Raw genomic sequence first — 26723 nt, forward strand, 5'->3', positions numbered from 1 at the left:
ATGGCGACAGTGAGGAGGTGGAGGTCAGACTGGAGGTTTCCCACTGGTCTGTTGTGTGCCTACAGATTTTTCAGCACAGTCAAACCCCTGGATCCCTTCTCGGTCCCGTACTTGACTGGACCAGACAAGAATCTGACAACAGAACAGGTATTATTAACACAAGCAAGGAACCACATTTGGTGTCTTAATGTCCTAAATTGAGTTTTCAAAATGTAGCCATAACACTTCAACTCATGATAACGAAAAGGCCTTGGAATGTACTCGGATACTATTAGTTGTTTCAGTTGTTTTTCTAAATAATTCAAGGAATTTCTGTTGCTCCAGGACGTTTCATTTGCAGCTTTCTCCCATATTACAAAAACGTAATTTTGAGTTAAATTCCATGCGTGTCAAATCTTTTAGCTGGAAACGACACGAGAAAGTTGCAAAGGAACGTAAGAAATCTTGTTAGAAGTTAGTCTTCCATCTATATTTGAATCAGAAAACATTCAATTAATACAAGAGGAGCCATTTATCGCTTGGAAACGGTGAATGGTAAGTAAAACTAATCATTCACGTTTCAAAGTAATGGTTTGTTTGATTGGAAAATGAGTCACATGACATTCATCGAGAGAAACTTTTAGCATAGTTTTGAAACAGTACAAACCTTTGGTGGAAATTGTGATGGACAAGAATTTCTCTCTTTTTCCATTATTTTTTTTTTTTTATTTTTGTTTGGAAAAGTCCCGTTCATTCCCAATCATTATTTAATAAGGTATTGTTTCATTTATAACGAGCATGTATACTTATACATTATACAATGTTTCTGCCTGTCTGTCCTGTATGCCATCCATCTTCCGTGCCGCTTATCCTCACTAGGGTATGCTGGAGCTTATCCCAGCTGACTTTGAGCGAGAGTCGGGGTACACCGCCCGCCATTCGCAGGGCAAACAATCATTCCCCCACTGGCCATCTAGACATTTTGGGTATCAACGTATTGCCACCCCTATGTGAGTAATGGCCACCCCAATGGAAAATGTCCGGCTCCGTCACCGTTGCTGCACTAAGAGTCTAGCCCTACATGAAAATTACGACACTTGATTTTCCTCCCTGGACTTTTTGCTGATCAAAAAAATGTCAATGGCTACTGTGTTGACTTTTAAAAGAAATGTCACAGCCTCAGCCTAATCGCATGTATTTCTCAGATGTTTTACAAGGTTGTTTACAGCCACGTCGGGAAGCCAATTGCTGCTGCTGTATCCTTTAGCTTCACAACAGATATGTGTTAATTTCACCACAGGAGCTATGTGATGTTACACACATCGGTATCAGCTGATATCGTTATCGGAAATTGAGAGTTGGACAATATCGGTTATCGGCATAAAGGCCAATATCGGACATCCCTAGTTATCATTCGTTAGTGGCGAGTACCTACAGTATACATTTTATCATTTAAAATGTGTTTCATTTCATTTAAATAATTTAAAGCGCGTGAGGCATATTGACGAGAGAAGGGGAGATTTTCTCTATATTTTTTTCAAACGCTTCCTTTTTTCCCTTTTCTTTCATCACTGCATAAGCTGGCTATTGTTGCACATTTCCAGCCAGAAGATACCATTCATCACATGAAAAAGCACACCAAAAAAAACCTACGAACGAAATGAATCATTTTTGGCATAACTGCACAGACTATTAGGTTAATTGACTGGAAATTGACACTAAGAGCAACACGTCAGGTGAATGATTTCAGCCTTTGTTGAATGGAACATTAACCTGTCTCATATATGTGATATCCTTTCATCGACAGGTGAGCAATGACATTTTCCCAGTATCGTCATACTCTCACCTGTGTGTGCTGGTGCCAGTGTTCTTGTTGACCGACTGGCTGCGTTACAAGCCCGTGGTCGTCTTACAATGTGCGGCCCTCTTCATCGTCACGGCCATGCTGCGCTGGACAGAAAGCGTAGGGGCGATGCAGGCGTCACAGTTCTTTTCAGGAGTGGCGGCAGCCTGCGATGTAGCCTCTTCCGCCTACATTTACAGGTCAGAGCGAGGTGACACCGCTGCCTCTGATTGTTGCATGATGCTATAGACACCAAACCACATTGGAGTGTGTTTTAATTACAGCGTAATAGATCTGAAGTGGTACCGGAAGGCCACTTCTTACTGCAAAAGTGCCAGCCACCTGGGTAACACGGTGGGCTCTGCGCTCGGTCAGCTGCTTGTCAGCTTCCACCTCATTACGTACAACAATATCCTGGTACTCACTCTTGTTTTCGTCACCATCGCGCTCCTGGCCTCCCTTCTTCTACCGACGCCACGGCGGAGCGTGTTCTTTCACCACAGACGTGCTGCTAACAGAAGATCAAGAGATGCGCCAATAACGCGCGAAACACGACATGCAAACAGAATCAAGATATACACAATTGGGAGCGAGACAGAGAGAGAACCGCAGTGTGATGCAAGAAATGAAGAGGAGGAAAATGTCTCTACGGCTGAGGACCATTCAGAAAGTGGTGGACAGGTTCTTCTTCAACTATGGAGAGTCCTTCTTGACTGCTATTCATCCAGACAGCTGCTCTACTGGTCGGTGTGGTGGGCCTTGGCTTTGTGTGGCTTTAACCACATAGGCAGCTATACTCAGGTCAGTCAGAAATAAAGCATGTCGTAAGGATTCAGAATACAGCTGGGTACTGTGCAAAAGTCTTAGGCCATCATTAGTTTTAACTGCTATAATGACCGTATAGAACTAGACTGTCATAGACTGGCTTTCCCCAGCGTGATAATTGACACTGAAATATTGTTCCGTATACGTCGACGTGTGTTGTGGTATTGTCAGCTCCCTCATTGTCGATAAACGTGAACGACTGTCTAGTGACACAGCAATAAGACATGCAGTCGCTTCCTGCTCAGTGCAAAATAAGCTACGAAATAAAATTATGGCAGTATTAATCACAGCAACTAATAAAATGCACCCATTAAAAAAAATAATAATATTAGCCACCGGAAGAAAGATTTGTGCATGTACAAAGGCTTTATTGTCATTGCAGTCAAAAAATGCAGGTGGTCGATCCTCGGTTTACGATGTTTTGTGGTTCCAAATGTGCTCCCAAAATATTGGTGCGTAAACACGAGGCTCACTCAAGAACTAGTGATCGCTGATTAGTTAAGTGTTTGGACTTCATGATGTCTCCCAAGCGGCAGTGTGCCAAAGAAAAGGAAAGCCATCACCATGGAAGTGACAATGAGCAAGATGAAAAGCTCCAAGAGAAGAGAAACACCGTCAATCTCCTCTATTGCGTGTATCGTATATGCCCTTCGTGTGTTCTGTGTAGCGAGTGCGTGACTTAGGGGTTAATTTAGGTATAAGTTCCGCCTGACACCACAGTTGAGGAATGCAACTCTTAACGCAGCCTGAGTATCGGCACTGGGGGCACTGGGAGCAGGTCGTCCAGAAACTGGAAGCTTGTTGATCCGTACCCCACTTCCTCCGCCCCGTCACTGTTGTGTCCTTGGGCAAGACACTTCACCCACCTTGCCTCTAGTGCGGCCCGCACTGGTGAATCAATGTTTTGAGGGTGGTCGGAGCGGCCGTCTGAAAACAGGGCAGTCCCATGGCAGCTGTGACTTCCGATGTGGATTATCACCATCACTGTGTGACTGTGAGTGAATGAATAAGTTCCACTGTGAAGTGCTTTGGGTACCCTTGAAAAAAGGCGCTCTATAAATCCAATCCATTACTACCACCTGAAGACTCACCACTGAAGTATGTCCAAATGACTGCTGTGAAAAATGTAAAAAGTCAAGTTGTGTTTAATAGCGGTGGTGAACGACGATTGCACAGTACTTGACATTCATTCACCAACTCCATACAAGACAATTATTCCAGTGCTTTCATCAATTCTAAAATAAACGACGTTCACGATATACTGACAGGTGCTGTGGGAGAATGTGGCGTCCTCTCAGGACACTCGCGTTTACAACGGTGGGGTGGAGGCGGTGTCCCACCTGTTGGGTAAGAAGCATCACATGGAGTTAAAGTCAAGTACAAACACTGAGATGGAAATTCATGATGGATTTAACTGTGAGGTGTGTGCTTTTACTAAAGGATGTCTTGAGTAGAGCGTTAATAATCATCATCGCTGCTTGAAAAAAAAGACAATGCAGTTGAAAACTAGAGGTAGCTATGGAGATACTGTCCATTAAACAATTTTTTTTTTTAAATATATGTATAACATCCATTTTCTGCCAGAAGAGTGTAAATATCAGTGGTCATAAATGTGTTTCGAAAGGTGCAGCAGTAGCCTACGGCGTTGCCTTTGCTGAGATCAACTGGGAGCAGAGGGGACAGCTGGTTCTGAGCGTTTGCTCGGGCCTTGGAGGGGCGACACTCTTCCTCATGACCTTCATCAACAACATCTGGATCTGCTACGCCAGTTACATCGTACTCTGCTGCATGCAGACACTGTCCATGACCGTTGCCACGTAAGAACGGTATTTTATATCCAAAGCGTGTTGATTTGAAGTGAGGAAGGTTGGCCGCGAGCTCATGTTTGACTGCTGGTCTGACCCAGCTTTTCCTTAAAACATGAAACTAGTGAAACTGAGAAGCAACCTTCGTGGATTTTGGAATCAGGTTTAAGTTTTCAGGTTTTTCTTTTCCCCCCAGTTTGAAAATAGTAAAGTTTGAAAATTGGTGTGAATTGTGACCAAAGAGCTTAGACAAGACACTTGTAAAAGATGCAGCAAAGGGCCTAATCTGTAGTACAGCTGCTGTACAGGCAACGTGGAACCTCTGAAGTTGACTTAACTCCATTTGGCGTTAGACCAAAGTCCATCCATCTTTCCATTTTCTTTCGCTTATCCGGGTCCGGGGGCAGCAGTCTCAGCAGGGACGTCCAGACTTCCTGGTCCCCGGCCACCTCTTCCAGTTCCACCGGGAGGACAAAAAGGCCTTCCAAGGTCATCTGTGAGACATAATCCTTCCAGCACGTCCTAGGTCTGCCTTTCTCCCAGCTGGGCATGCCCGGAACACCTCACCAGGGAGGCATCCGGACTAGATGCCCAAGCCATCTCAACTGGCTCCTCTCGATATGAAGGAGCAGCGGCTCTACTCCGAGCTCCTCACCCTATCTCTTGGGCTGTCCAGGGAGTCCAGCCACCCTGCTGAGGAAACTCATTTCAGCTTGTATCCACGATCTCGTTCTTTCGGTCACGACCCAAAGTTTGAGAGCTTTCCCTTCCGGCTCAGCTCTCTCGCTGTGGCGACCCGCCTGTCGACCTAACACTCCAACCTTCCCTCACTCGTGAACAGGACCCTGAGATACTTGAACTTGTCCACCTGGGACAGGACCACATTCCCAACCCGGAGGGTACAATCCAACCTTTTTGGATTTGGAGGCCTCATCCCAGAAGCTTCACACTCAGCTGCAAACCGCCCCAGTAAACGCTGAAGGCCATCAGGACCACATCACCTGCAAATAGCAGAGACGAGATCCTAAGGCCCCAGAACTGGACTCCCTCAAGGGCTTGGCTGCGCCTCGAAATTCTGTCCATGAAAATTATGAACAGAACTGGCCAACGTTCGTTAGACCAAAGTTTTCAGGAAATATCCTTTCTGCCTCTAAAATCTCCGTGGCTTTCAGCCACCATGTATAATGTCACGCAAGGCATCATATTATTGTATGAGACCTCAGCATACAAGGTGAGAGCTCAGTTCAGCGAGCATAAAACGATCAACTGGGTGTTTCGCTACTTTGGCTTTTTTGTAACACATAATCCAAAAGAAGGACCGGTCTTAAAATTGCAGATGAGAGAACATGAAAATTCTTGAAAATGACATGAAGTTAGCAGAATCCAGTGTTAACATACTTAGAAATGTATGGTAGTTCTTTTTTACAGTTTCTTTGCACACTCTTTGTGAAGTCAGAATGTAAAAAATTGAAATGTGTGCCCTTTATACGCATCATACCTTTGCCATACAAGACTGGCGTTTTGACATCTAAAATGAACCAACGCATTATTACACTGGTATGACAGTTACCAATTTAATGCTGCATGGAAAGAAGCACAATGCAAACTAATGTAACGATTTCTAAGTTACCAGATTGCAGCAGACCTAACGATGGAGAGATATGCTCTAGTTTTTGGAGCCAATACTTTTGCTGCATTGACTCTACAGACCATCATGACTGCTATTGTGGTTGACAGTGAAGGACTGGCGCTGGACGTTGTTCTTCAGGTGAGCCAGCAAATGCCGCATGTTGACGTATTCACAGCATTGCTGAATGTATTTGCTTTTACTTTGGCAGTTCACCATATATTCCAGCTACTTCACAGCCATTGCTGTCGTTTTTGCTCTGCATGCCCTGTGGTGGAGAACACGAAGCGGCAACAAAGAATTGAAGCCCCTGGACAAAAATGAAACTGAACTGAATCCAGAACCTAGCCTCACCTAACCTGAAATACACTCCTGAACTAAATTTTAAGGCCAGTTGAAAACGTGCAAGAATTTCCATTTGTTGGATCTTAAGTCGGTTCTAAGTAGAGCTTCAAAATGCAAAAAGAAGAAACGTGAGACCAAAAAGTTTTTCAATAAGCAATTTATTGCAAATCGCAAAACTTTTCATCAGCTGATCAAAAGTCTCAAGGAAAACCTTTTTGGGAAAGTTTTTTGGGAGTTTTGCCCATCATCCACAATCTTTATGTGAAACATGACCACACGTCTTTCTCTGTCTAACTAGACACACCTACAAGTATTTGGACTATATAGCCCTGAGGAAAAAAAAAAAAAAAACTCAAAAAACGCCAACAATGTTAATTTCAACATTGTTATTGTAGCTGCTAACACAAAGAGCTATTTCTCTGGCATAGTGACGCAGCTAGTGGCGTGTTCAAAACAATGTAATAGGACACCAATCCAATCTGTATGTACAGACTAGGAAACAAGAACAAGCATATGAACAATTACGAATAGGCCACCAAATGATCTGTAAAGTATCAACCCACTTTCCATGTTTTGTTTATACACGGCTAGATAGACTGTGATGGACTTAGTGATGAATAGCTGCAGCATTCTTGTTAATCATCTCAAAAATGGGTTTGGGCATGCTTGATGCCAGTGTTTCCTGGGGGCTGGTACGAATGTTGCTCCAGGTGGTGAAAATGGTTTCATGGGGGACATCCACCGTCTGTAACTTCTGTCCATGTTTGTAAATTTCCCTTGCCATCCACCCCCAAATGTTCTCAAATGGATTTAGATCAGGTGAACTCGCAGGATGGTCAAAAAAAGTGACATTATTCCATTATTTCCTGGAAAAAGTCATTTCAGGTGGGCATTGTGAACTGCAGCATTGTCTTGTTGAAAGACCCAGTCATTACCGCACGGACGAGGCCCTTCAGTCATGAAGGGTGCCCCCTTCAACAGGATTACTATTGCAACAATACATCAGTAGGGTAAAACTAACCTGTCTCAGAACAGTCTAAACCCAGCTCATGTTCCCTATTACTGGGTGAACGACCATTTGACGCCCCTGCACAACATGAAGCGTCATTGTTCCATTGAAGAAAAAAGGACACCATTGTGCCATATGGAAAACAGCTCAGGTGAGATCGCCTCGTCATGCCAGTAACGTTGGAAGCCATCAGGACTTTCTTCCACCTTTCAATGCCCAATGTTTAGTGCTCTCAAGCAAATTCTAAACGGGTTCCAAATGGTTTTTGGACTGCACTCAGCACCAGTAACAACCTTCATCTGGGCCGAGGATGGTCTCGTGTCTTGACGGACGGCCAGCCGCACCCTCCAGCTCAGGGCTGGTGACATTTTCTTGGGTCCACCACTTCACTGTTACTTCCATAACCCTCAGGATCTTTGAAGAGGTTCAAAATGACGGTCTTACTACATCCAACCTCAGCAGCAATGGCACGCTGCGACAGGCCTTGCTTATGCAACTCAACCATCCGACTGCGTCCCAAGAGAGAACACTTTTTTGCCTTTGCCATCAAGAGATCATGACGGTGTTAATACCTGAAATGACACTGAATCCACGTTTGCAGAGATTTTGGCTCTTAAACTTTTGATCAGCTGATGAACAGCTGAGTTCACTTTGTTGGCTGTTTGCAATAAATTTCGTCTCACTCACATTTCTTCATTTTGCATTTACCCCTTGTATTTTTTTTTTTATTGTTACCATGCATTAGAACCTCCAAGTCAAGATAAAAAGTAATGACTCACTGCAGCGCCATAAAAAAAGTAACCCTTTTTATATATTTATATAAACAGCACAAATATACAATACAGTCATACATCAATATAAATGACTGGTTTGGTCAATTCTTAAAATTCATTTGAATATATATATATATACTTTATGTATATACAAATTAATTTAAAATTGTCTCTTTTCCCTATGTAAAGTGGTTGTCAGTTCATGAGCCATCTCGACACGGATATAGAGGACACTGTGAAAGGGCGGAGCCTGGCAGAAAGTCCCCAGCACGTAACGCGGCATTAATTCATTCTCGCTTACATTTCTTGCCAAGAGAACATGCATTACATCTCTGGTTTAACTGAAGGTATTCAGCACAAATAAACAATTTGGTTCTTATACAAATACAGCAACTGGCAGTACCCCTTGGCTTCTCCAAGCAACGGTGCAGTTAGAACATCATCAACAATCTTGTGTTCAATACAAATACTGATATGCACAAAAAGCGGATTTCCTGAAAGACAAAATATTCATAGTTTCAGCATGGAGATTGACTAGAATGCTTGCAATAAGTTTTTCAGCCAGTTTGATGATCCATTGCGGTCTGGAAGAGGCCAGGCCCATTCACAGGTTAAATAGAGAGGAGGGGATCAACCTCTCCCTCTGCACTCACTGTTAGCAAACACAGTGTCATGACTGTCACATCTCATACTGGGCAATCTTTGCCAACCTTCCATGCAAACATTGTGTTTTAAAGCTACCTGTGAAACAAAACAGTGAAATAGGTGCAAGCGTCAGCAGTCGACATGTAAGAGGAGCTGATTGGATGGGACGCTATAAGAAGGGATTTGTTGAAGAACCTCCTGTTGGATACTGCGCAGTTGGACCTGCACCCTGGAAGAGATACATGCACACATGTCAAAAACGAATTATTCAAGGGGGCCATTTAAAATACTTCATCAAAATACAAAACTGATGCAGGCAACATGCAGTGTGGAGACCCTAAACGGCAATTACACGACGACAGGGTTCATATACTTCTTCCAAATGAAATTTAAGCCATTTTCAAGCATGGCAAGTTTCATAGTTATCACCTTGCCACATTAAAAGAGAGGTTACTTTATGTATTCTTTATGTATTAATATAAACAAAGATGGTCATCAATCTAAACAGTGAAGCATCCTGTAGATCAGTGGTCGCCAACCTACAGTATACATACATAAAAATAAATATATACACACACGTATTCTTATTTGTTTTGTGGAAAGGTTTTTAAAGTAAAAAGTGATGGATATTTAAAGCTTTGTCTTTAAATACAAAGCTTTGTGTTATCGGTTGTTGAAATGTTGACAACATTTCAGCCTTTTCTCATTGTCTTTTGCTCTATTTTTACAATTTTTGTTGTTTTTTTACATTTACATTTTGTTTCTGCAGTGATGCGATGACAAATGAGGCACGGGCTGCAGGTGGCCTCTCAGCTGCACTTTGGGCACGGCTACTTTTGTGGATCTTTGTCGCCGTCTGCTCCATGAGAAAGAACAATTCTATTTGGCTTGTTGTCGTGGGCGAGCGATGGTGGTGGAGGATCGAGGGGCTGGTCAATGCCTTACAACAATCAGCCAAACATTCGCTGCAGCTCTAACATTTTATTGGACGTGCACGTCTATGGTGTTATATTTGTGCCTTAACTTTCCGGCACATCGCTGCGCACTGTCACTCCGTCTCTCGCAACCTCTGCAAGCTGCTCTCGCTCTTGCTTGTTTGCTTGCCCACCGAGGTGAGCCGGTGTCCGTGTGCTGGTACCTCCGGCCGGGTTTTGGGAACTGGGCTCCTGGCTGGGGCTGCCCGGAATGCGTACTCAGTGGACAAAATGCATCCCTGTTGGTCGCTCTTCGGAAGGGGAGGGCACTGATGTGATAATACATTTTTTTTCTCATATCCTCGCAATCAACCGGCAAGGATGTAAGAGTCCTGCAGGACCCTGACAAGAAACTTCTATGGAGTCCTCTCACTGTGTGGGGAGTACGATAATTGAAAATACAATTTCACTTCTAATTTACTCACATATCGCAAGCAATCACTTCTTTGTAATGTAGCAGTGATTCCACAACGATTATTAGTTGCGATGACTGTTGAGACTCTTTTTACAACAGGATGGAAGACCACTATTAGAGACCTGCCAACCTTGGAATTTGTTACTTTTTGTAATGGAACTGTTACTTCTACAATGTGCAGCAGGCCAACAAATAACCAGCCACAGGCTGCAAATGGCCCCTGGGCCGTACTTTTGGCCACCACTGCTTTTATAGCAATATTTTTGGTTTGTGTCAAAACAAACATGCAACGTTATCTCCATGACATTATTGAGGCATTATAATGCACAACAAAGTAAGCTGTGGTTGATTTTTCAGGCATCTGACATATTTTTTGCGTGGTTGGACGTTATTTTTAACACCAGGGTGAGGGAGATGTGCGTTTGCATTTTGGAAAATATTTGTGTTCGTGTGGACTTAGCCTTCGCTTCTCACTGTGAGAGAATGATGGTAATTAAAGAGAGAAGGGGAGTATTATTACAGCTGGAGCTAATCAATGCGTGAAAACAGTCAGTACATCCAAAATCGGACGTGGACGCTGTCCGCCCTCCATACAAGACAGGAAATAATGTACTACAAGCCGACAAATCTTTAGTGTTTAAGGTCAGTGTCGCATTTTTTTTAAATATTTATTTATTTATTTTAAAGGTGCACAAAACTGAACTCTAAACTGAAACCAGCAAAATGCAAAAAAAATCATACCTGCAGCAAGCGTATTTAAGGATCAAAATGTGTGGCATGTACGAAAAATGTAGTGATCTTTTTCACGAACCAGAAAAGGGTTGCTGGACATCATTGGTGCAGCCATCGCCTGCCCAAAAGGAGTCACCACTGGCTTGCCCTGGGCAAAAACTGAAAATCCTGCACCTGCAAAAACACAGTTTTTGGATTTGCACAGTTTTGCAAGTGCAAAGCAGAAAATATGCGAAAGCTGGAACGTGATGTGTCTTTCATGATTTAGGCATTCATAGCTACATGTGTATTGCCCACACACACACCGTTGGGTTGCTGGGGATACGGTGGAGGTTGTGGGAAGGGCACCTGGCCAGGAAAAGGCTGCTGAAAGGTTCCACTAAAACTGGTGGGGAGGTTGTAGGCTGCAGCGTTGCCAAATCCAGCAGGCATGCTCAGGGAAGCTGTGCCAAATGTGGCTGCAACATAGCAGGACAGCAGCGAGTTAAAAAGGTTGACTATTTAAATATATATATCATTGATTTAATTTTCTACGCTTTTAAGGAATCTGGCAGCTAAATGTCAGATGTGGACAGTTGGATTTTCACAGCTGTTAAGGAAAAACTGCACTTTTTGGGGGAATTTTGCCCATCATCCACAGTCCTTATGTAATACATGTACACATACTGTATGTCTGTCTCTTTTCTGTGCATCCTAAAGATGTAAAAATGGTCTACAGCCAGTCAGAACGCAAAACACAATGGACGGGTTCTCCGTTAGCCAATCAGGACTGTTGTGGTTCCATATTTAGCCAGCTACTGGGATGAGGTGGAGGGACTTACTCCAGCACGCGTCTTCAACTCTCACATGAGTATACAGCACCCTCTACTGGTAGCAGTAGTAAATACAATAACAGACACAACAGAGCACCGATAGATTGCTCTGATACACCACAAGGACGCAGAACACAATGCGTGTTCATGCGCTGTTAAAAAAAATTGCAAAATAGCACTTTAAAAAAATCAGCGAAGCAGCGAGTCCGTGAAAGGTGAACTGCCATGTAGCGAGGGAACACTGTATCCCTTTTTGTGCAGTAATGAGCTGTCTGTTTTTATATCTTTACAACGCATAGAAAAGACAAAGATGTGTGTTCATGTCCCACATAAGGTTGAGGATGATGGATGAAAATTCCAAAAGCAGTGCAGTTTTCCTTTAATGCCCGCCACTATGTAGTATAGTATAGTAAAAAGCATGGTATAATATTCTTAACATATGCAATAACATATCTTAATAATGCCATGCTTCCTACAGATGCCATAAATGTGTACATTTGCTGGAAATGTCAACTAAAAGTACGATTGATTGGCATTAAAAAAATGTAGCTGAAAAAAATAGCTAGACTTTAATTTTTAACAGAAAAAGTGTCCAAGAGTGAGTGAGAGTGAGTTTCTGGCCAGTAACAGTGATGACTGGACTGGGGCTATGAAAATGCGAATTGATAAAAGAGTGAGGGCGACCTTGTTCGAGAAGAGCATTTATCAAATTCAGGGCAAGAGCACGCAAAAAATGCCATCTCTGTAATAGCTGCATTGCTAGCTTTTGCTAACAGTTAAAAAGAGGAATGTTTTCCACTTCTGCTGTGCAAAGAAAACAGTATAACTGAGTTGACATGAGGACGGTGACTGCAGTACAGACACGCTTGCACACGCACACGTTGACAAACCTGCAGCGGCCACACTTGCGACTCTGTTGTTCTGGAATGGGTTGGCTGGTGCTGCTGCTGGGGTGACACCAGCAGCTACAAAAGGATTACTTGACTGGGCTGTTGAGGGAAAGAGTAAATGGTTAACCATGACACTTGAATATATGTATGTATAGTACTTCATTAATCCCACAGCAGGGAAATTCACTTGTTAGAGCAGCAAGCAAGATACGCAAGTAAAGAATACATAGTGACACATGGTTCAAGTGGTGCAGGTGTTGTAGAGCCTGACAGCGGTCGGTATGAAGGACCTGCGGAACCTCTCCTTCTTACACCGTGGGTGTAACATTCTGCTGCTGAAGGAGCTCTATATGTAGAACAGAACTTCTTCAACCCGGCTATGATTTCAAATCTGAAGACAGTAAACTTAACATCTTTGAACAACAATGTTTCTGAACTCAACTGATCTTTGCATCCTTGGAATTTGTGTGAATTTGTATCATTTGTGTTTTCCATCATATTTTCCATCTTTTGAAGTAAATTAAGTCACATGCCTTGTCAAATAATGGTGCTATACCTACGTTTATCTTTATATACTGTATGTGAATCCTAACAGGATCTCAATTCATGAGTGTGTCAAAAACGTTTGTAAGCTCTCTCACCCCCAAAACCTTGAGCCATACCAGGTAGGACCTGCTGTGCGTGGGCTGGGGGTACTCCAGTCTCTGAGCTAAATGCAGCCCTGCAGTGCGACCCAACACCAAATAAGAATCAGCTTGCTGTTGAAATTGTCAAGAATGGCAACAGTGCTACTGTGTGGTGTCTCACCCTTGTGCGCTGCTGCTGTTGTTATTGTAAACACTAGAGGGGGCAGAAGGGCCAAAAACTGTATCAAGCTCAGCGAAAGCAGCATAGCGGTCCCCTCCTCCAGGTGCAGGTGCTCGCTGACTCTGAGGCATCCCAGCAGTTGAGCTTGCCCCACCAGGAATAGCAGTGTCTCCTGCAAAAGAAACCCAAAACAGAAGAGCTGAGTTTATTACGGCTCAATTCAGCCAAACAAGGATATGTCTTTCCATTGTGAAGGTCAAGAAGAAAGGTCTGGAAATACCTGTCATAATTAACCTATTCAGAGTAGTGGAAAATAAATGATCAATTTTTACATCAACAAACATCAACTTAAGTGAAATAAAGTCGCTAATGGAAGCAATGCAAACTCTTTTAAAGCCGAATCTTGATGTCCATACACAGGGTGGTTTGTGGAGTATTAAGGCCAAGATCAGTCCTCCTCTCACGAAACCATGGCTACAATGCGGATAAGCTACAGACACAGAAAGCCTAAGGTGGCAAATCAGCCTGACTTGTAAGCGAATATGGACGTATGCAATGTATTCCAATCGGGAACCATTTCTTTCTCTCCACTTGATTAGAAACTTACTTTTATGATGTTGGTTTCTTCTTGATTTAACAGTCAATTTGACATTAATACAACTGAGTTTGAGATGAAACGGGCTAGGCAGTAGAGGTTTACCTTGCTCTGTTTTGCCAGAGCTACACATGTTATCCAGGTCAGCGAGGGCTGCATATCTATCGGCAGGGACTCTAGTACTCTGAACCGCGTCCCCGCCTGCTCCTGTGAAGTTACTCTGGGTGAACGAACTGAAGGATCCAAAGTCGGCACTACATGATTTGGGGAAGCTGTCAAAATTTGCAAAACTGGCATTGGCTAGTCCCCCTGAAGCACTACCTGCATGAAAGAGAGAGATTATAGAGTCATAAGGGGGCCTAGATTGTTGGTGCTGGGTGACAACACAAACACTAAAAGAGGGTGCAGGAGTGGTCAAACTGGGAGAGGAGTCGGGCTGTACAGGACGGCGTAAAAATATATTCTCTGCACTCAACTATGTGACGTGCAGAGCAGCGCCTTTTCCAATATGTGACCTGAACTTCACATTTCGGAAATTACTTTTAATGTTATCTACTCTCCTGCTACATTTCAAACCCTTTGTCTGCCCCTTTTCAGCTTAGATGACTCTACAATGGCATTACTGAAATAGCAGCGACAGTAATAAGGAAGGTTTATAAGTGGACTTCAAGCAGAAGAACTGTCAAAAGTTCTTTGGGGTGACACGCACACGCACACACACCAAAGTGAAAGAGGCCAGAGTGAGACTTACTGTATGGAGCCTGGAGAGGCAGAGCACTTGCAAACGTACACATACTGCGGCTGGATGACAGCACAGTGAATGCTAGCAGCCCCAAAAGCAGCAATTGATTAAAAAAAAAAAAAAAAACAGAGGGGAGGAGGGAGGAAAACATGAGTAATGGAGCAATGTGTAGTCAAACATAAAGAAACAGAAATGAAATCAAATGTGGTGCATGTTGCCAGGTGGCTCTGGGTACAAATCTCATCTCAGACATCTCTGCCTTTGCCCCATAAAACTCAAGTGCTCCGGTTTCTTACGCCAATCCAAAAACATGCACGTTAGGTTAATAGCCCATAGGCGGCGGACAAGGATAAGTGGCAAAAAATGGATGGACGTGTGCAGGGTGCTGAAACAAACAGGAAAAACAGACAGCCCAGGAAGGCCAAGGCAGAAATCAAAATAGGAATCTGAGCTTTCAAGGGAGCGATCATCCACAAAACTCAAATGTACAAAACCAGCATGGACACTTCATCTGCACTTCCACTGCACATCCAAACTGTGGGACTTCCAGCAGAGGCCGCTGTTGTGCTGTGCATGGCAAGGTTGAGAGCTTTCAGTGGTCACTTTGCAAGAAAATCAGATGCCTTATAACAGGGGAGTCCAAAGTATGGCGGGGGGGACATTCGAACCCGTGGCTTGTTTTTTTTAATGGTCGCGCATTATAGAAATTACATAACAACATTAAACCCCAAAAACCCAGCAAAAATGAGAAAAATAGAGCAAAAAGGCAAAATGTAATGACAAGCAGCTGCATTGCTGACACTAACAACTAATATTAAAACAAAGCTTTGTCTTTTTTAAAACTTTTAAATAATTTAAATAATAAATACATAAAAATATCAAAGTGGTCCCCCGCACTCTTTGATTTTCAGTACGGCGCCCTCAGTGGAAAAAGCTTGGACACTTCATAATGTTACGCATGGCATACACACTTTATGCAGCATCATTGCATGGCTTGAAGGGAAATGAAACCATGAGTGGGCACATGTATTTATTTCTTATGCTTTATTTTTGCGCTAATTAATGAAATGATAACGGCACATTTTCATGTACAGTGTTCCCTCGTTTATCGCGGGTGAAAGGTTCCCAGAATAGCCCGCAGTAAGTGAAATACGCAAAGTAGCCAACTTTGTTTACAATTATTATATACATTTTAAGGCTGTAAAACCCCTCACCATACACTTTATACACTTTTCTCTGACAGGCAGGAACATTTTCTCACAATTAAGTTGAAACCTTTATTTGAATTTTAACGCTCAACCTACTAGGTTGGACACAAATTATTAAGTGGCTCACGCGTATTTCACTCCTCTGACCGTGCATCTTCATCCTGGCGCCGCTCCGCTGAAGCGTTTTTGTATCCTTGTTAAAATATATTGCTCCTGTCGTCGTATTTTCCCCCTCCTCCAACCGAAGATTTATTTATCCGTAATGGTGCCCGAGAGCCGCATGACGTCTACCTTCCTTCAGCATGTCCAGAAGTCCTACTTTCTGAGCAATTGTTAGCATCTCTACAAGCTGTTTGCTAGCGATCAGACAACAGGAAACGCGGCAGTTCGGCACAAAGGAGATTGGTTGAAAATGGTCTACAGACGATCAGGACGCCGAAGACAATGAGCGGGTTCTCCCTTAGCCAATAAGGACACATAACAATGGGCGGGTTCTCCCTTAGCCAATAAGGATGCAGAACAGAATGCGCGTTAATATGCTGTAAAAAAAAAAAAAAAAAAAAACATTTTTAAAGAAAAACTTGAGAAACAACAAGTCAGAGAAAGGTGAACCGCAACGGAGCGAGGGAACACTGTAATGAGCGTGAATTAAGCATGTGTTTGGCAAGGGGAAGTTGCTCTACCTGTGTTTGAGGCTTGGAATGAGGCTTGGGGTGCTGAGGGGAACGCACACATTGACCCAGGAATGCTCCCAAATGCATCAAAATTTGCAAAGCCCGCATTTGTGTTGCTATTCTGTGCCACTGGAGATGGTGTCAGGATGATGTTCAGACAGGCAGACCAACAAAGACAAGGAGAGGGAAATGGTATTTAACACAATGAAGAACATGGATAAGACTATCATGAAAATACACACAGCAGAGGATTATGGGATAAATATGGCGTGCATTATGTGATGAATTAAAAGCTGAGAATGAATTATTGTATACATGGAATGATTGGACGCTTTCTGGATGTGAGGATGGCACTCGTCAAAGCATTAGAAGTATTTGTAGGAGATATACAGTAGATTTGTTCGTTTTTAAATCAAAAATAAATAAGAAAAATCACGCAAAATTAAATATTACAGTGCTCTGCAATTTCATTGGACTGACTGACTTTAATTATGTCATGTATTCGCTATGGCACCGTCACAATAAGCTTACGTAAAGTAATGTTTATTTTGGTCCAGAACTGGATTAATACAGTTTAAGTTGCCAAATGAGAGTTGTCTGCTGCAGCCAAGCCTCCTCCAGCAAGTACGGGAGAGAAAGACATTTCCGATAACTCAAACATGACCAGGAATAAACAACTAACAAAATGCAAAGCAAGAAACAAAGGCCGATAAACGCACTTGCAAATCCATGCTCAGTATGCAGGTCCGTTAACACAACACATAAGATGCTGGAGGACAGGACAAAACTGAAGAGTTTGTGGCGTTGTCTTCTTCTGGGCGGAAAACGAGGAGGAAGTGAAAGTTATTCTCGGAACATCGGGAAGAAAGCACATCTGAAGTTAAACTTAACATCCTGTTTGCTTGTGCCATCACTTCATTGTACACAGTCGTATTAGTAGAACCTTCCTGACTGTTTGGCTTATCTCAGGTCTTATTTTGGTGGAAGCTATCGTAACTTTGGGAACACTTGCATTAATTAAATTATAAGTCTTTCATAAATGTGCGGGAATGAACTCGTAAGGGAGCGGGGGCCTGCTTGGGTTTTGGCGTGAATTATTTCGTTCATCTGTATTATGAAAGGTGGTGGCTATCATTAGCCAGCAGCAACTGCCTTACGGTGCTTTCATGACGTGTCTACATTGCTCCTGTGCATGTGCCTGGCCAATCGTGCCAGGCCTATTTATAATAACTCAATAATACGGAGGAAATTAATATTATGGCTTTTACTAAATATAGAATATTAAATCTGTTTTTTCTATAAAAAAAAAAAAAGACAATTGGCGTTCTGTCTCTCTTCATTTGCTCTCCACATTAACATTGTCCAAATGTAAACGTTCTTGAGGTACAGTTATTTATAATTATATAATATACATCGCCAATTTGTATTAAAATATTTTGGGAGGGATGTTCGAGCATAGAATTTATGACTTCAGCCCTGAACTGGCTCATTTAGGTTAGAATTACATCTATCACTTACTTGTGTGGCTGTTGAAATGTGCAAAGTTTGCAAAACTCGAGCCGGCGCCTGTGCTCATTTTTGGTGGGGCAGCAAAGATGTCGCCACCTAGGTCACTGAGGAGGTCAAACTTCTTGTCATGCTGCTGATGGGTGTGTCCACGGCTGGTCACTGGAGACTGGCAGAGACAAGAGACGAAATAGTAAACCGGAACGCATTAACAGAAAATGGTCACATACGCTCACTGACCAAAACATTAGGGACACCACAATATGACAAACACCTTTAAGAATGAACATCTCAGGCACTGTCTCTTTTTGTCAAACTTTGGAGTGGCTATTCAAGTTCAGTTGTGTACATGTTTGTACTTTACCAAACTCACCTGATTAGGTGGGGTGTTCTTATTAAGGTGCAGGGTAGGGGCTGAGTCCCCCAGGAGGGATTTTAGAGGTCTAACCTCTGGAGTACTGCTGTTGCTACTGTTTGAGGAGCCAGAGATAGAAGCATGGACTGATGCCACGACCTTAGCCTGCTCAGGTGGTACATACCTAGGAAGCAAAACATACAGTAACCCCACCAATATCAGCAAATACCTAACAAAACAAATACAGATGTTTATCACATTAAAATTGGTTAGAGATGATGGTGCAGTTTATGGTGCAGAAATTGTATTTTAGAGAAGTCCTTTACCATCTCTTTTTCTCATATTTGTCTTGAAGAAACTCTTTGACTTTCTGTGGTTCTCTGAAATCCGGCACTGAGGTGGTTTTGCCATCATAAAGGCCAAGCCAGATCTGTCTGCATACCTGAAACACACACAAGTATGTAGTGCAATAATACATCATGAATAATGATAATACATCATAATAATAATACAACATAATAGTAAGACATCATCATTTCTTCAGCTTGGATTTGAACATTGCCAAAGTCTCTACTTGGATACCAAGATTATACATGTAGACCTTGTAGATGCAGAGAAAACATGATCAGTCCTGGTATTTTTAAGAAAATTGACTCTCTTAAATCGGAAGGGTTTTAAGAAATGCCTCAGTGTATACAACATGCCTCTTACACTATTTAATATGCTGATATTTATTTTGTATGGTTTTGGTGTGCTCACGTGGGCACCAGTCTGCATGTTTTTGTTTTTGTTTTTAATCTATGTTAAGTGTCTCTCTGGACAGACAGAAGGCCACTTGAAGGCTGTAGTATTTATAAAACAGCTCTAGAGGATTGATGACTCTGCTACAACCTTGAGTCTGCCATTTTGCTACAGCTTTAAATAGACTACTTCCCAGGTGGCGATGCTATGTTATACTCCCTTTACTCAAAATTAATACTGAATAACGATGCAATTTAGTCTGCCAGCCCAGAACACCTACCTGGGGTGAAGCTAGGCTATCTAAATGATTAACAGACACTGTAAGAATAATGTGTATGTACTAAGAAAGGTTCTCACTGCAAGAGGATGGCTGATGCATATTGGAGATCAGCAGTGGAAAAAGTGCAACTGGATAAGACAGTGTACAGCAGAGAAGCAGTTCTGCGACTCAGAGCTAAACCTGATTCAAATTCAAATGCATAATCCAACTGTCGTCAAATAGAAATAAGTGCATCCCGATTCCTAACATGTAAAAGCAGACTTCGACGGTCTTTACAGTTATTTACTAATTTATTTACTGTGGAGCGTGAGATTGGGGCTAAGGAATGCCCATTACTCAGGGTGTCACGAGATCTCGTGTCCCGTATCAGGAGATATTTCAAGGTTAAAACGTGCGGGGATTGGAACACCAATATAAACCTTCAAGATTAAAACACTCTTAATACACAACATAATGTTCACACAGTCATGGAAAAAATGATTCCACCACCCTGGTTTCTTCAGTTTATTGACCCATTTTAATGGCTGCTACAACTATAGGTACATTTGTTTGGACAAATAATGAGAACAAATATAGCTCATAAGAGTTTATTTAAGATCTGATATCTAGCAACTTCCATGGTTTTCTTGATAATAACTAAAATCACTTAAGTTCCTGCATGATGGGCTATGGCATTGGACTCTTATGAGCTACTCTTGTTGTCATTGTTATATTTGTCCAAACAAATGTGCCTTTAAAGTTATATGAACAAGAAAGATACTCCGGTTTCCTCCCACATTCCAAAAACATGCATGTTCGGTTAAGTGGAGACTCTAAATTGCCCATAGGTATAAATGCGATTGTTTGTCTATATGTGCCCTGGCATTGGCTGGCGACCAGTCCAGAGTGTAACCCGCCTCTCGCCCGAAGTCAGCTGGGATAGGCTCCAGCATACCTCCGCGACCCTAATGAGGATAAGTGGCATAGAAAATGGACGGATGGATGGACTGTATAACTCACACAGAGCCATGAAGAACTACATGCTCTGTCTCCTTCCTTCTGTCTGCTCTGACTGTGTGCTCGTAATTGTGAGTGTTAGGCGCTAATTGTTTTTCATTTTTATTCATGAACCCCCAATTGATGTACGCGTACCCCACTTTGGGAACCTGGGCCCTAAGGCAAGCCAGTCAAAAAAGTAACATCCGAAAAGGGGTTGAAGGCTGACCACTTTTTTTTTTTTTTTTTTTTTAAATACCTTTAAACAGTCCCTGTACCTACCTCATTACCGTGTTTCTGAAGAAACTCTATTTCCTGTTGTGTGAAGGTTGTCATAGAGATGGACTTGACTCTGTTGGGTGGATTTAGTCCTCGTCTGTGAAGGGAAAAAAGACAAATACAGGAATCAATTTTATGTGAAGGCCTGACATCTTGCTAGAGCCCACAACTCTGTAAGAGGTTATAAACCATAAAGAGACATACTGGCTTGTGCTATACCACTGATTTCCTTTCCGATCCGATACAGAGTAAAATGCAAGCTGTATACATTTTTTGGAATGCAAAATGCCTTTGAGCTAAAGAGTTCCAACTACTTCCACATTTCTCAAAGTCAAAATTCTCAACTCTTTCGGGACATTTAGCCAGCCAGTACATTGCGCTATCATGCTAGGTGTTAGCATGCTAATGTTTGCACGTTAGCATTGCTGGCATGCTAACATTAACATAGTAGCATTTTTAGCCATTTTCATAGCTATACACATATATAAACACTTAGCGCTATTATGCTACATGCTAGCATGTGTTAGCATTGCTAGCATGCTAACATTAGAATAGTAGCATTTTTAGCCATGTTCATAGTTAGATACTTCCATAAACACTTAGCGCTGTTATGCTAGGTGTTAGCATGCTAACATTAGCAATCTAAATATGTACATAAAATAAATGTAGGTCTAATATTTATGGTGAAAATCACAATATGGGGAGAAATATGGCGCTTGGCGCAGTTCTAGTTTATTTTGCAATATCAAAACATGGGGGAATTTTTTCACATTAACACAAATAAATTGCCTATAGACCTGCAAATGTATTTTCCTTTCAAAATAAAATCTTTTAACAACACTGTGATAACACCAATCACTATGAAGTGGAATGGAATGCCACGCCATTTCAACCTACTCATAGCACGTCACTACCCATATTGGATAGATTTTAAGCAAACTACTGTTGAGTAGTAGTGTAACAGTAGCAGAATCACATATTGCACAGTAAAATAATGATGACTGAGCCACTAGTGCACAGCAGACCAGGGAATGCATCTCATTTACATACTGTCACTGCTCCAGGGTGAGGAAAAACTGGCAGAGTCACAAAAGAGAGGTTGTGCACCATCTTTCACGTAGCTGTTCGATTTCCTCCGACAGAACAGCTTATTACACACTAATTAACTCTACATTTTCATGATGCGTCAAATAATTCATTTATGTGAGTTATGTGAGGTTTGGTTTCCTTTTAAGGTGTAAAATAAAATAAATATGTCGTTCTCTTCAGTGGCTCTACCCATCAAATGAGCATATTGGCAACACAATGGTTTGGAATCACCATGTGTTCATTATTGCTGCTTTCAAATTGCTGTAGTGCAACGATTAGGGGCATTCAAATTTAGAGGTTAAATGTATTTGATTTTATTTTGAGTGTCAGATGTTCTGACACTCAAAATTACAGTTCAACAGAAAAGCTTTTTCTGTTCGTTTCAATAAAGATATTGAAAAATAATACATTTTAGAGCTGTAATTATAATACTGTGACAATTGTGATATTTTTGCCCAAAGTTATACCATCAGAATCTCATACTCGTCCGTCCTTGTCCAGGGCCCAGCTGATTATTTGATTAATCGATTAGGAAAATAATTGTTAGTTGCAGCTTTGCATGCACAACATGTAGACCAAGTGGGGCTTCTTCCTGCAGATCTCCAAATCTCCAGAAAGCGACATTGTGAGTGGAGTTCCTCCTGGGAAAGCCTCCACCTTCAAAAGGAATGTGTTTACATAGCGGATTCCAGCTCCACCCATGAAACAACCACAACTATTGGGGGGGGATGCAATAAGGAAGGTAGATGTACCCCTATAATAATCACGTATGGAAACAACATCCAAAAACAATGTGTCAATGAATTAAAAAAAAAAAAAAAAAAAAAAAAGCTACTTGGACACAGGGAAGCAATGTTTAAACTTGTCAAAAGAGTACTTAGAGCAAAACAAGACTGACTGAACCGGAAAGGCAATTTTGACTTTAAATGCAAATTCTATTCCCAAAAGCAGATGCTAAAGCCAAGCTCTGCTTCTGTAGTTTCTCATAGCAAGATGGTAAGACAGCGGGCAGAAATCATGTTTGAGCATGCATAGCATAGCATAGCATGCAACTTTTTTGCTACGCAAGCGTGCTCAACGAGAACCCAAAACCTATCCACTACCTTCCTGTTGCACAAGCACATCACATGCTGGTTCTGTAGCAACACAGTAAGTCATTCCACCTCCAGGGCCTGTACAGTCACACCAGGCTTTTTACAACCAGCAAGCAACGAGCGCATTAGCAATGCGCACCTCTCAGAACATCTGACACTCAAAATAAAATCAAATACATTTAACCTCTAAATTTGAATGCCCCTAATCGTTGCACTACAGCAATTTGAAAATCTGAAATTGGATTTGAGCCAAAAGTTCTGAATTAAAAAAAAAAAAAGAGTCAGCGTGTCAATGACCAAGGCTTGCGCTTTATTGCGCTTTAATGAGCTTTATTTTGATAATCATTCACCGGAATCGCCGTGTTAATTGTGTTATTTTGAACTAAAAAATACTATTATTGACCAAATCACTTCCCATGTATTCGTATTACTTCAAATAGGCATCAGGCATCAAATTCAATTCAGGTTTGTGTCAAATAGTACAAAATGTTGTACTAGTCACATAGTACTGTTTGATTAAATAGGTCAGGTGACAAAAGGAGGCTCCACGTCTTAGACTCAATTTAAGTGCTCCGAGCAACTTAGCCATTAAATCAATAGTTTTGCAATGTTCTCGGTTCATGTTCTGCTGGTTGTTTAAAAAAAAAAAAAAGAATAAATAAGTTAAAAAAAATAAATAAATAAGTCATAAAAACTGTTATTTGTCATAATAAAAAACTACATTTGCTGACGCAGCAGCGGCACGACACAGCTGCAGCAGTCCGCCCTCCCATGCAGCCCACCACCACGGCTTCAAAAAAATCCTCGAGGAAACACTGACATCCACTCATCATCAATTCATTTCTTAATTGTTGCTGCTCTAAACAAGACAGTTACCCTTTTTATTTTTTATTTTTATTTTTTTTTACATTTCTGCTATTCAAATGTGACCACAACGGTTATAACCCAGAAACAGAACCATCGAAAACTGAACACCCTCATCTGACGGGGAAGAAACGCAACGCTTCGCTAATCCCAAATCCCGGGCCGCAGGTGCTGGATTACACAACTGCGCTGTCAGGGTTTGCCCACCAAAACATTATAATGTTCTGTCTGAACTAAATGAAGAGCAGCTAGACCGACAGACAGTCCAACAGAACAGCCTTAATCACAGAGCAAATCAAAAAATAAACAGCATAACATGTAACGGGTAAGTTAACACAACACTATGAACTACTGGTCTATATGGGGAAAGTCAACTTTAACACAAACACGTACGTTTTTACTGTTATTTACAAAGGGCCCACAAAGCATGCTGGGTACGCCAGCGGCAACTACAATACGGTACGCTGCAACATAGTGAGATACAGGGACAGGCGATATAAATGATATGTAATCAGAAATTATACACATTTTAACTATACTAGAGATTTTAAATTCTATTGCCCGATTTTTATGATGCAATTTCATGACAGAATGACGCAAAATTGAGAGCGACGATCTGCGCAACAGACCGCATGACAACAGTATTGCCTTTCGTGGTGCGGAGCCATGCAGGGGTGTAAAGTAGCAAAACGACAGAAGAATAAGTGCTTTAGAAATTAGAAAGTAGAATAATTAAAGAGGCTAGAGAGAGAACAACACAACAGCTACACAATGTAACTTACACGGTGAGCACACACGTCTAAAGAAACGGAAATGACTCAATATATTACTGCATACTTCAGCAGCCAGAAAAGGAGCCTTTGTAACCTGTTTTGAAAATGGGAAAAACCCTGTGACCTTCCATCACTTCTGCATTTATACTGTATACAGTGTTCCCTCATTTATTGCGGGGGATATGTTCCCAAAATGAGTGATATCAGCGAAGTAGCGAACTTCATTTTTTTACAATTATTATATATGTTTTAAGGCTGTAAAACCCCTCACCATACACTTTATACAATTTTCTCAGACCGGTAATATGAACCGAAGATTCATTCACAAGCTAGCGAGCAAGCAAGCTAGCGATGACACAGGAGACATAGCAGGACAGCACAAAGGAGATTGACATTAGTCTACAGCCAATCAGGACGCAGAAAACAATGGGCGGTGCAGACAGACGAGAGCGGGAAGAGACACTCAACTTCCCACAATGCAACTCTTCTTAAAGGGCCAGCCTTGGCCTGTAACAACGTTCATACGCTGTAATAAAAAAAAATCTGCGAAACAGCGAATCCGCCATAGGTGACCTGCGATAGAGCAAGGAAACACTGTACAGCCCCGCAATAGTGCCCCCAGTGGCCAAATGAAATACAGGTCACCAAACAGCAGCAGCAAAATAAACCAAGAACAAACCAAATAAACCAGACTCAAACAAAGCTTCAATGGCCCCTGCATGCAATATTTACTTTATTTTTGCTTGAACAACTGTATGTTGTATTGTATGTGTACATTGTCTTATATCATTGTACTAAATGTTCAAAAATAGGTGTTGATACATTTTTTCGTTTGTCTACAGTCTTTGTTCTGTGTTTTATTGGAATTATAGTGACGATCAAAAAACTAAAAGGCAAAATTCACAAAATAATTAAATTATCTCGAAAAATGTCCAAGTACAAAGTATCGGTATTTGTGCCACTGGCCTTGTGTTTACTTGGTATCGGATCGATGCCAAAATTCGTAGTATCGCCCACCACATTGCATACTAGATATGGCTAGGTCAGATGGGAGGTTGGTTCCTAAAGCGACAAGCAACTGGTAGTATAGCTGCCGTGTTTGTCGACCTGACTTGTGTAAATGTCACCGGCTGCCATGAAAAGACAACGTCAAAAAGGGCGACTGTCAGCCCAACTGCTGACAATTACAATGCGTGTCAATGAATGAAATTGCGAACATGCTAAAACTCTCACTGACGCCTACGTTCTTGAGCAGCCATCGCTAGCCAATGCTAGTAAGCTAACTGCTAGTGTGTGCCATATGTAGCAGAGTTAAGCCCAACATTGGTGCGGTGTTTGTGAGCGCCATGTCCATGCTAAGGTCATGCGGCTTGGTGACTCACAGGATGCCGGAGCAGGAGGTACACACGAAGGAGCCCACCGTCATGTTGGCATAGGTCGGACCGCGCTGGTCGCAGTCAAAGCACTTTCTGTTGGCAGGCAAACTCGTCATTTCCCTCAGCATCTTCAAGTGTTTCTCTTCTTGCTTTCGTTTCGCACTCGCCGCCATGATAAGGTCTACACAAACCACGATTCAATTAAAACAAATAAAGGGATGGCCGATGTTTCAAAAGAGAACAAAAAAAAGGTGTGTGCTTGTTTAAGGTTGCCGACCCGTTTAGCAGACAGGGAGGGGAAGGGTGGGTGGTTCGGTTGTCAAGGCGGCCTAGAACAGGCAGTTTGATGGTGCGTTCATGTTTTCCTGGTAAGTCGGAATTTCCGTTTTCCCTTTGGTACAGCAACGCCCCTTTGACACATTTATCCAACTTAAAACGGATCCTTCCAACCTCGACCAGTCAATCAGCTCAGCTCATTACAACCACGACATATCTTCTCGGATTGTTTCATGATAGTGACGTGAGCAGTACGTGGAACAGTAAACAATGGTTAAGTACAGTTAGAAATCTTCCGAGGAGCCAGAACGCAGCATTAGTACGTCAGCACATGTCTCTACCCAGAGCAAGATACGAACCTTTTTATACTTCCGCATTCGTCTGAAGCTTTCGCTAGCTCGTGTGTCTGAATGTT

General features: G+C 42.0%; 2 protein-coding genes across 2 annotated transcripts; one reads left to right on the top strand and one right to left on the bottom strand.

Annotated features, from left to right (window-relative positions):
* On the top strand, positions 1 to 6891 carry LOC129191412 (thiamine transporter 1-like). Its single transcript, XM_054794746.1, has 7 exons — positions 1 to 147; positions 1787 to 2022; positions 2107 to 2623; positions 3916 to 3994; positions 4272 to 4464; positions 6079 to 6220; positions 6291 to 6891. Exons 1-7 carry the CDS (start codon positions 1 to 3, stop codon positions 6435 to 6437), a joined length of 1461 nt encoding a protein of 486 aa, XP_054650721.1. The 3' UTR covers positions 6438 to 6891.
* On the bottom strand, positions 6126 to 26676 carry agfg1a (ArfGAP with FG repeats 1a). The gene is made up of 14 exons (XM_054794748.1): positions 26039 to 26676; positions 20840 to 20933; positions 18888 to 19003; positions 18580 to 18745; positions 18219 to 18375; positions 16710 to 16829; positions 14828 to 14899; positions 14182 to 14397; positions 13482 to 13650; positions 13316 to 13395; positions 12675 to 12773; positions 11278 to 11430; positions 11052 to 11146; positions 6126 to 9080 (listed from the first exon to the last, which is right to left on the bottom strand). The coding sequence occupies exons 1-14, from the start codon at positions 26203 to 26205 to the stop codon at positions 9021 to 9023; spliced, it is 1764 nt and encodes a 587-aa protein (XP_054650723.1). The 5' UTR covers positions 26206 to 26676; the 3' UTR covers positions 6126 to 9020.
* Positions 26677 to 26723: the final 47 nt, after the last annotated feature.

Source organism: Dunckerocampus dactyliophorus, chromosome 12 (assembly GCF_027744805.1).
Source record: "Dunckerocampus dactyliophorus isolate RoL2022-P2 chromosome 12, RoL_Ddac_1.1, whole genome shotgun sequence".
NCBI lineage: Eukaryota > Metazoa > Chordata > Actinopteri > Syngnathiformes > Syngnathidae > Dunckerocampus > Dunckerocampus dactyliophorus.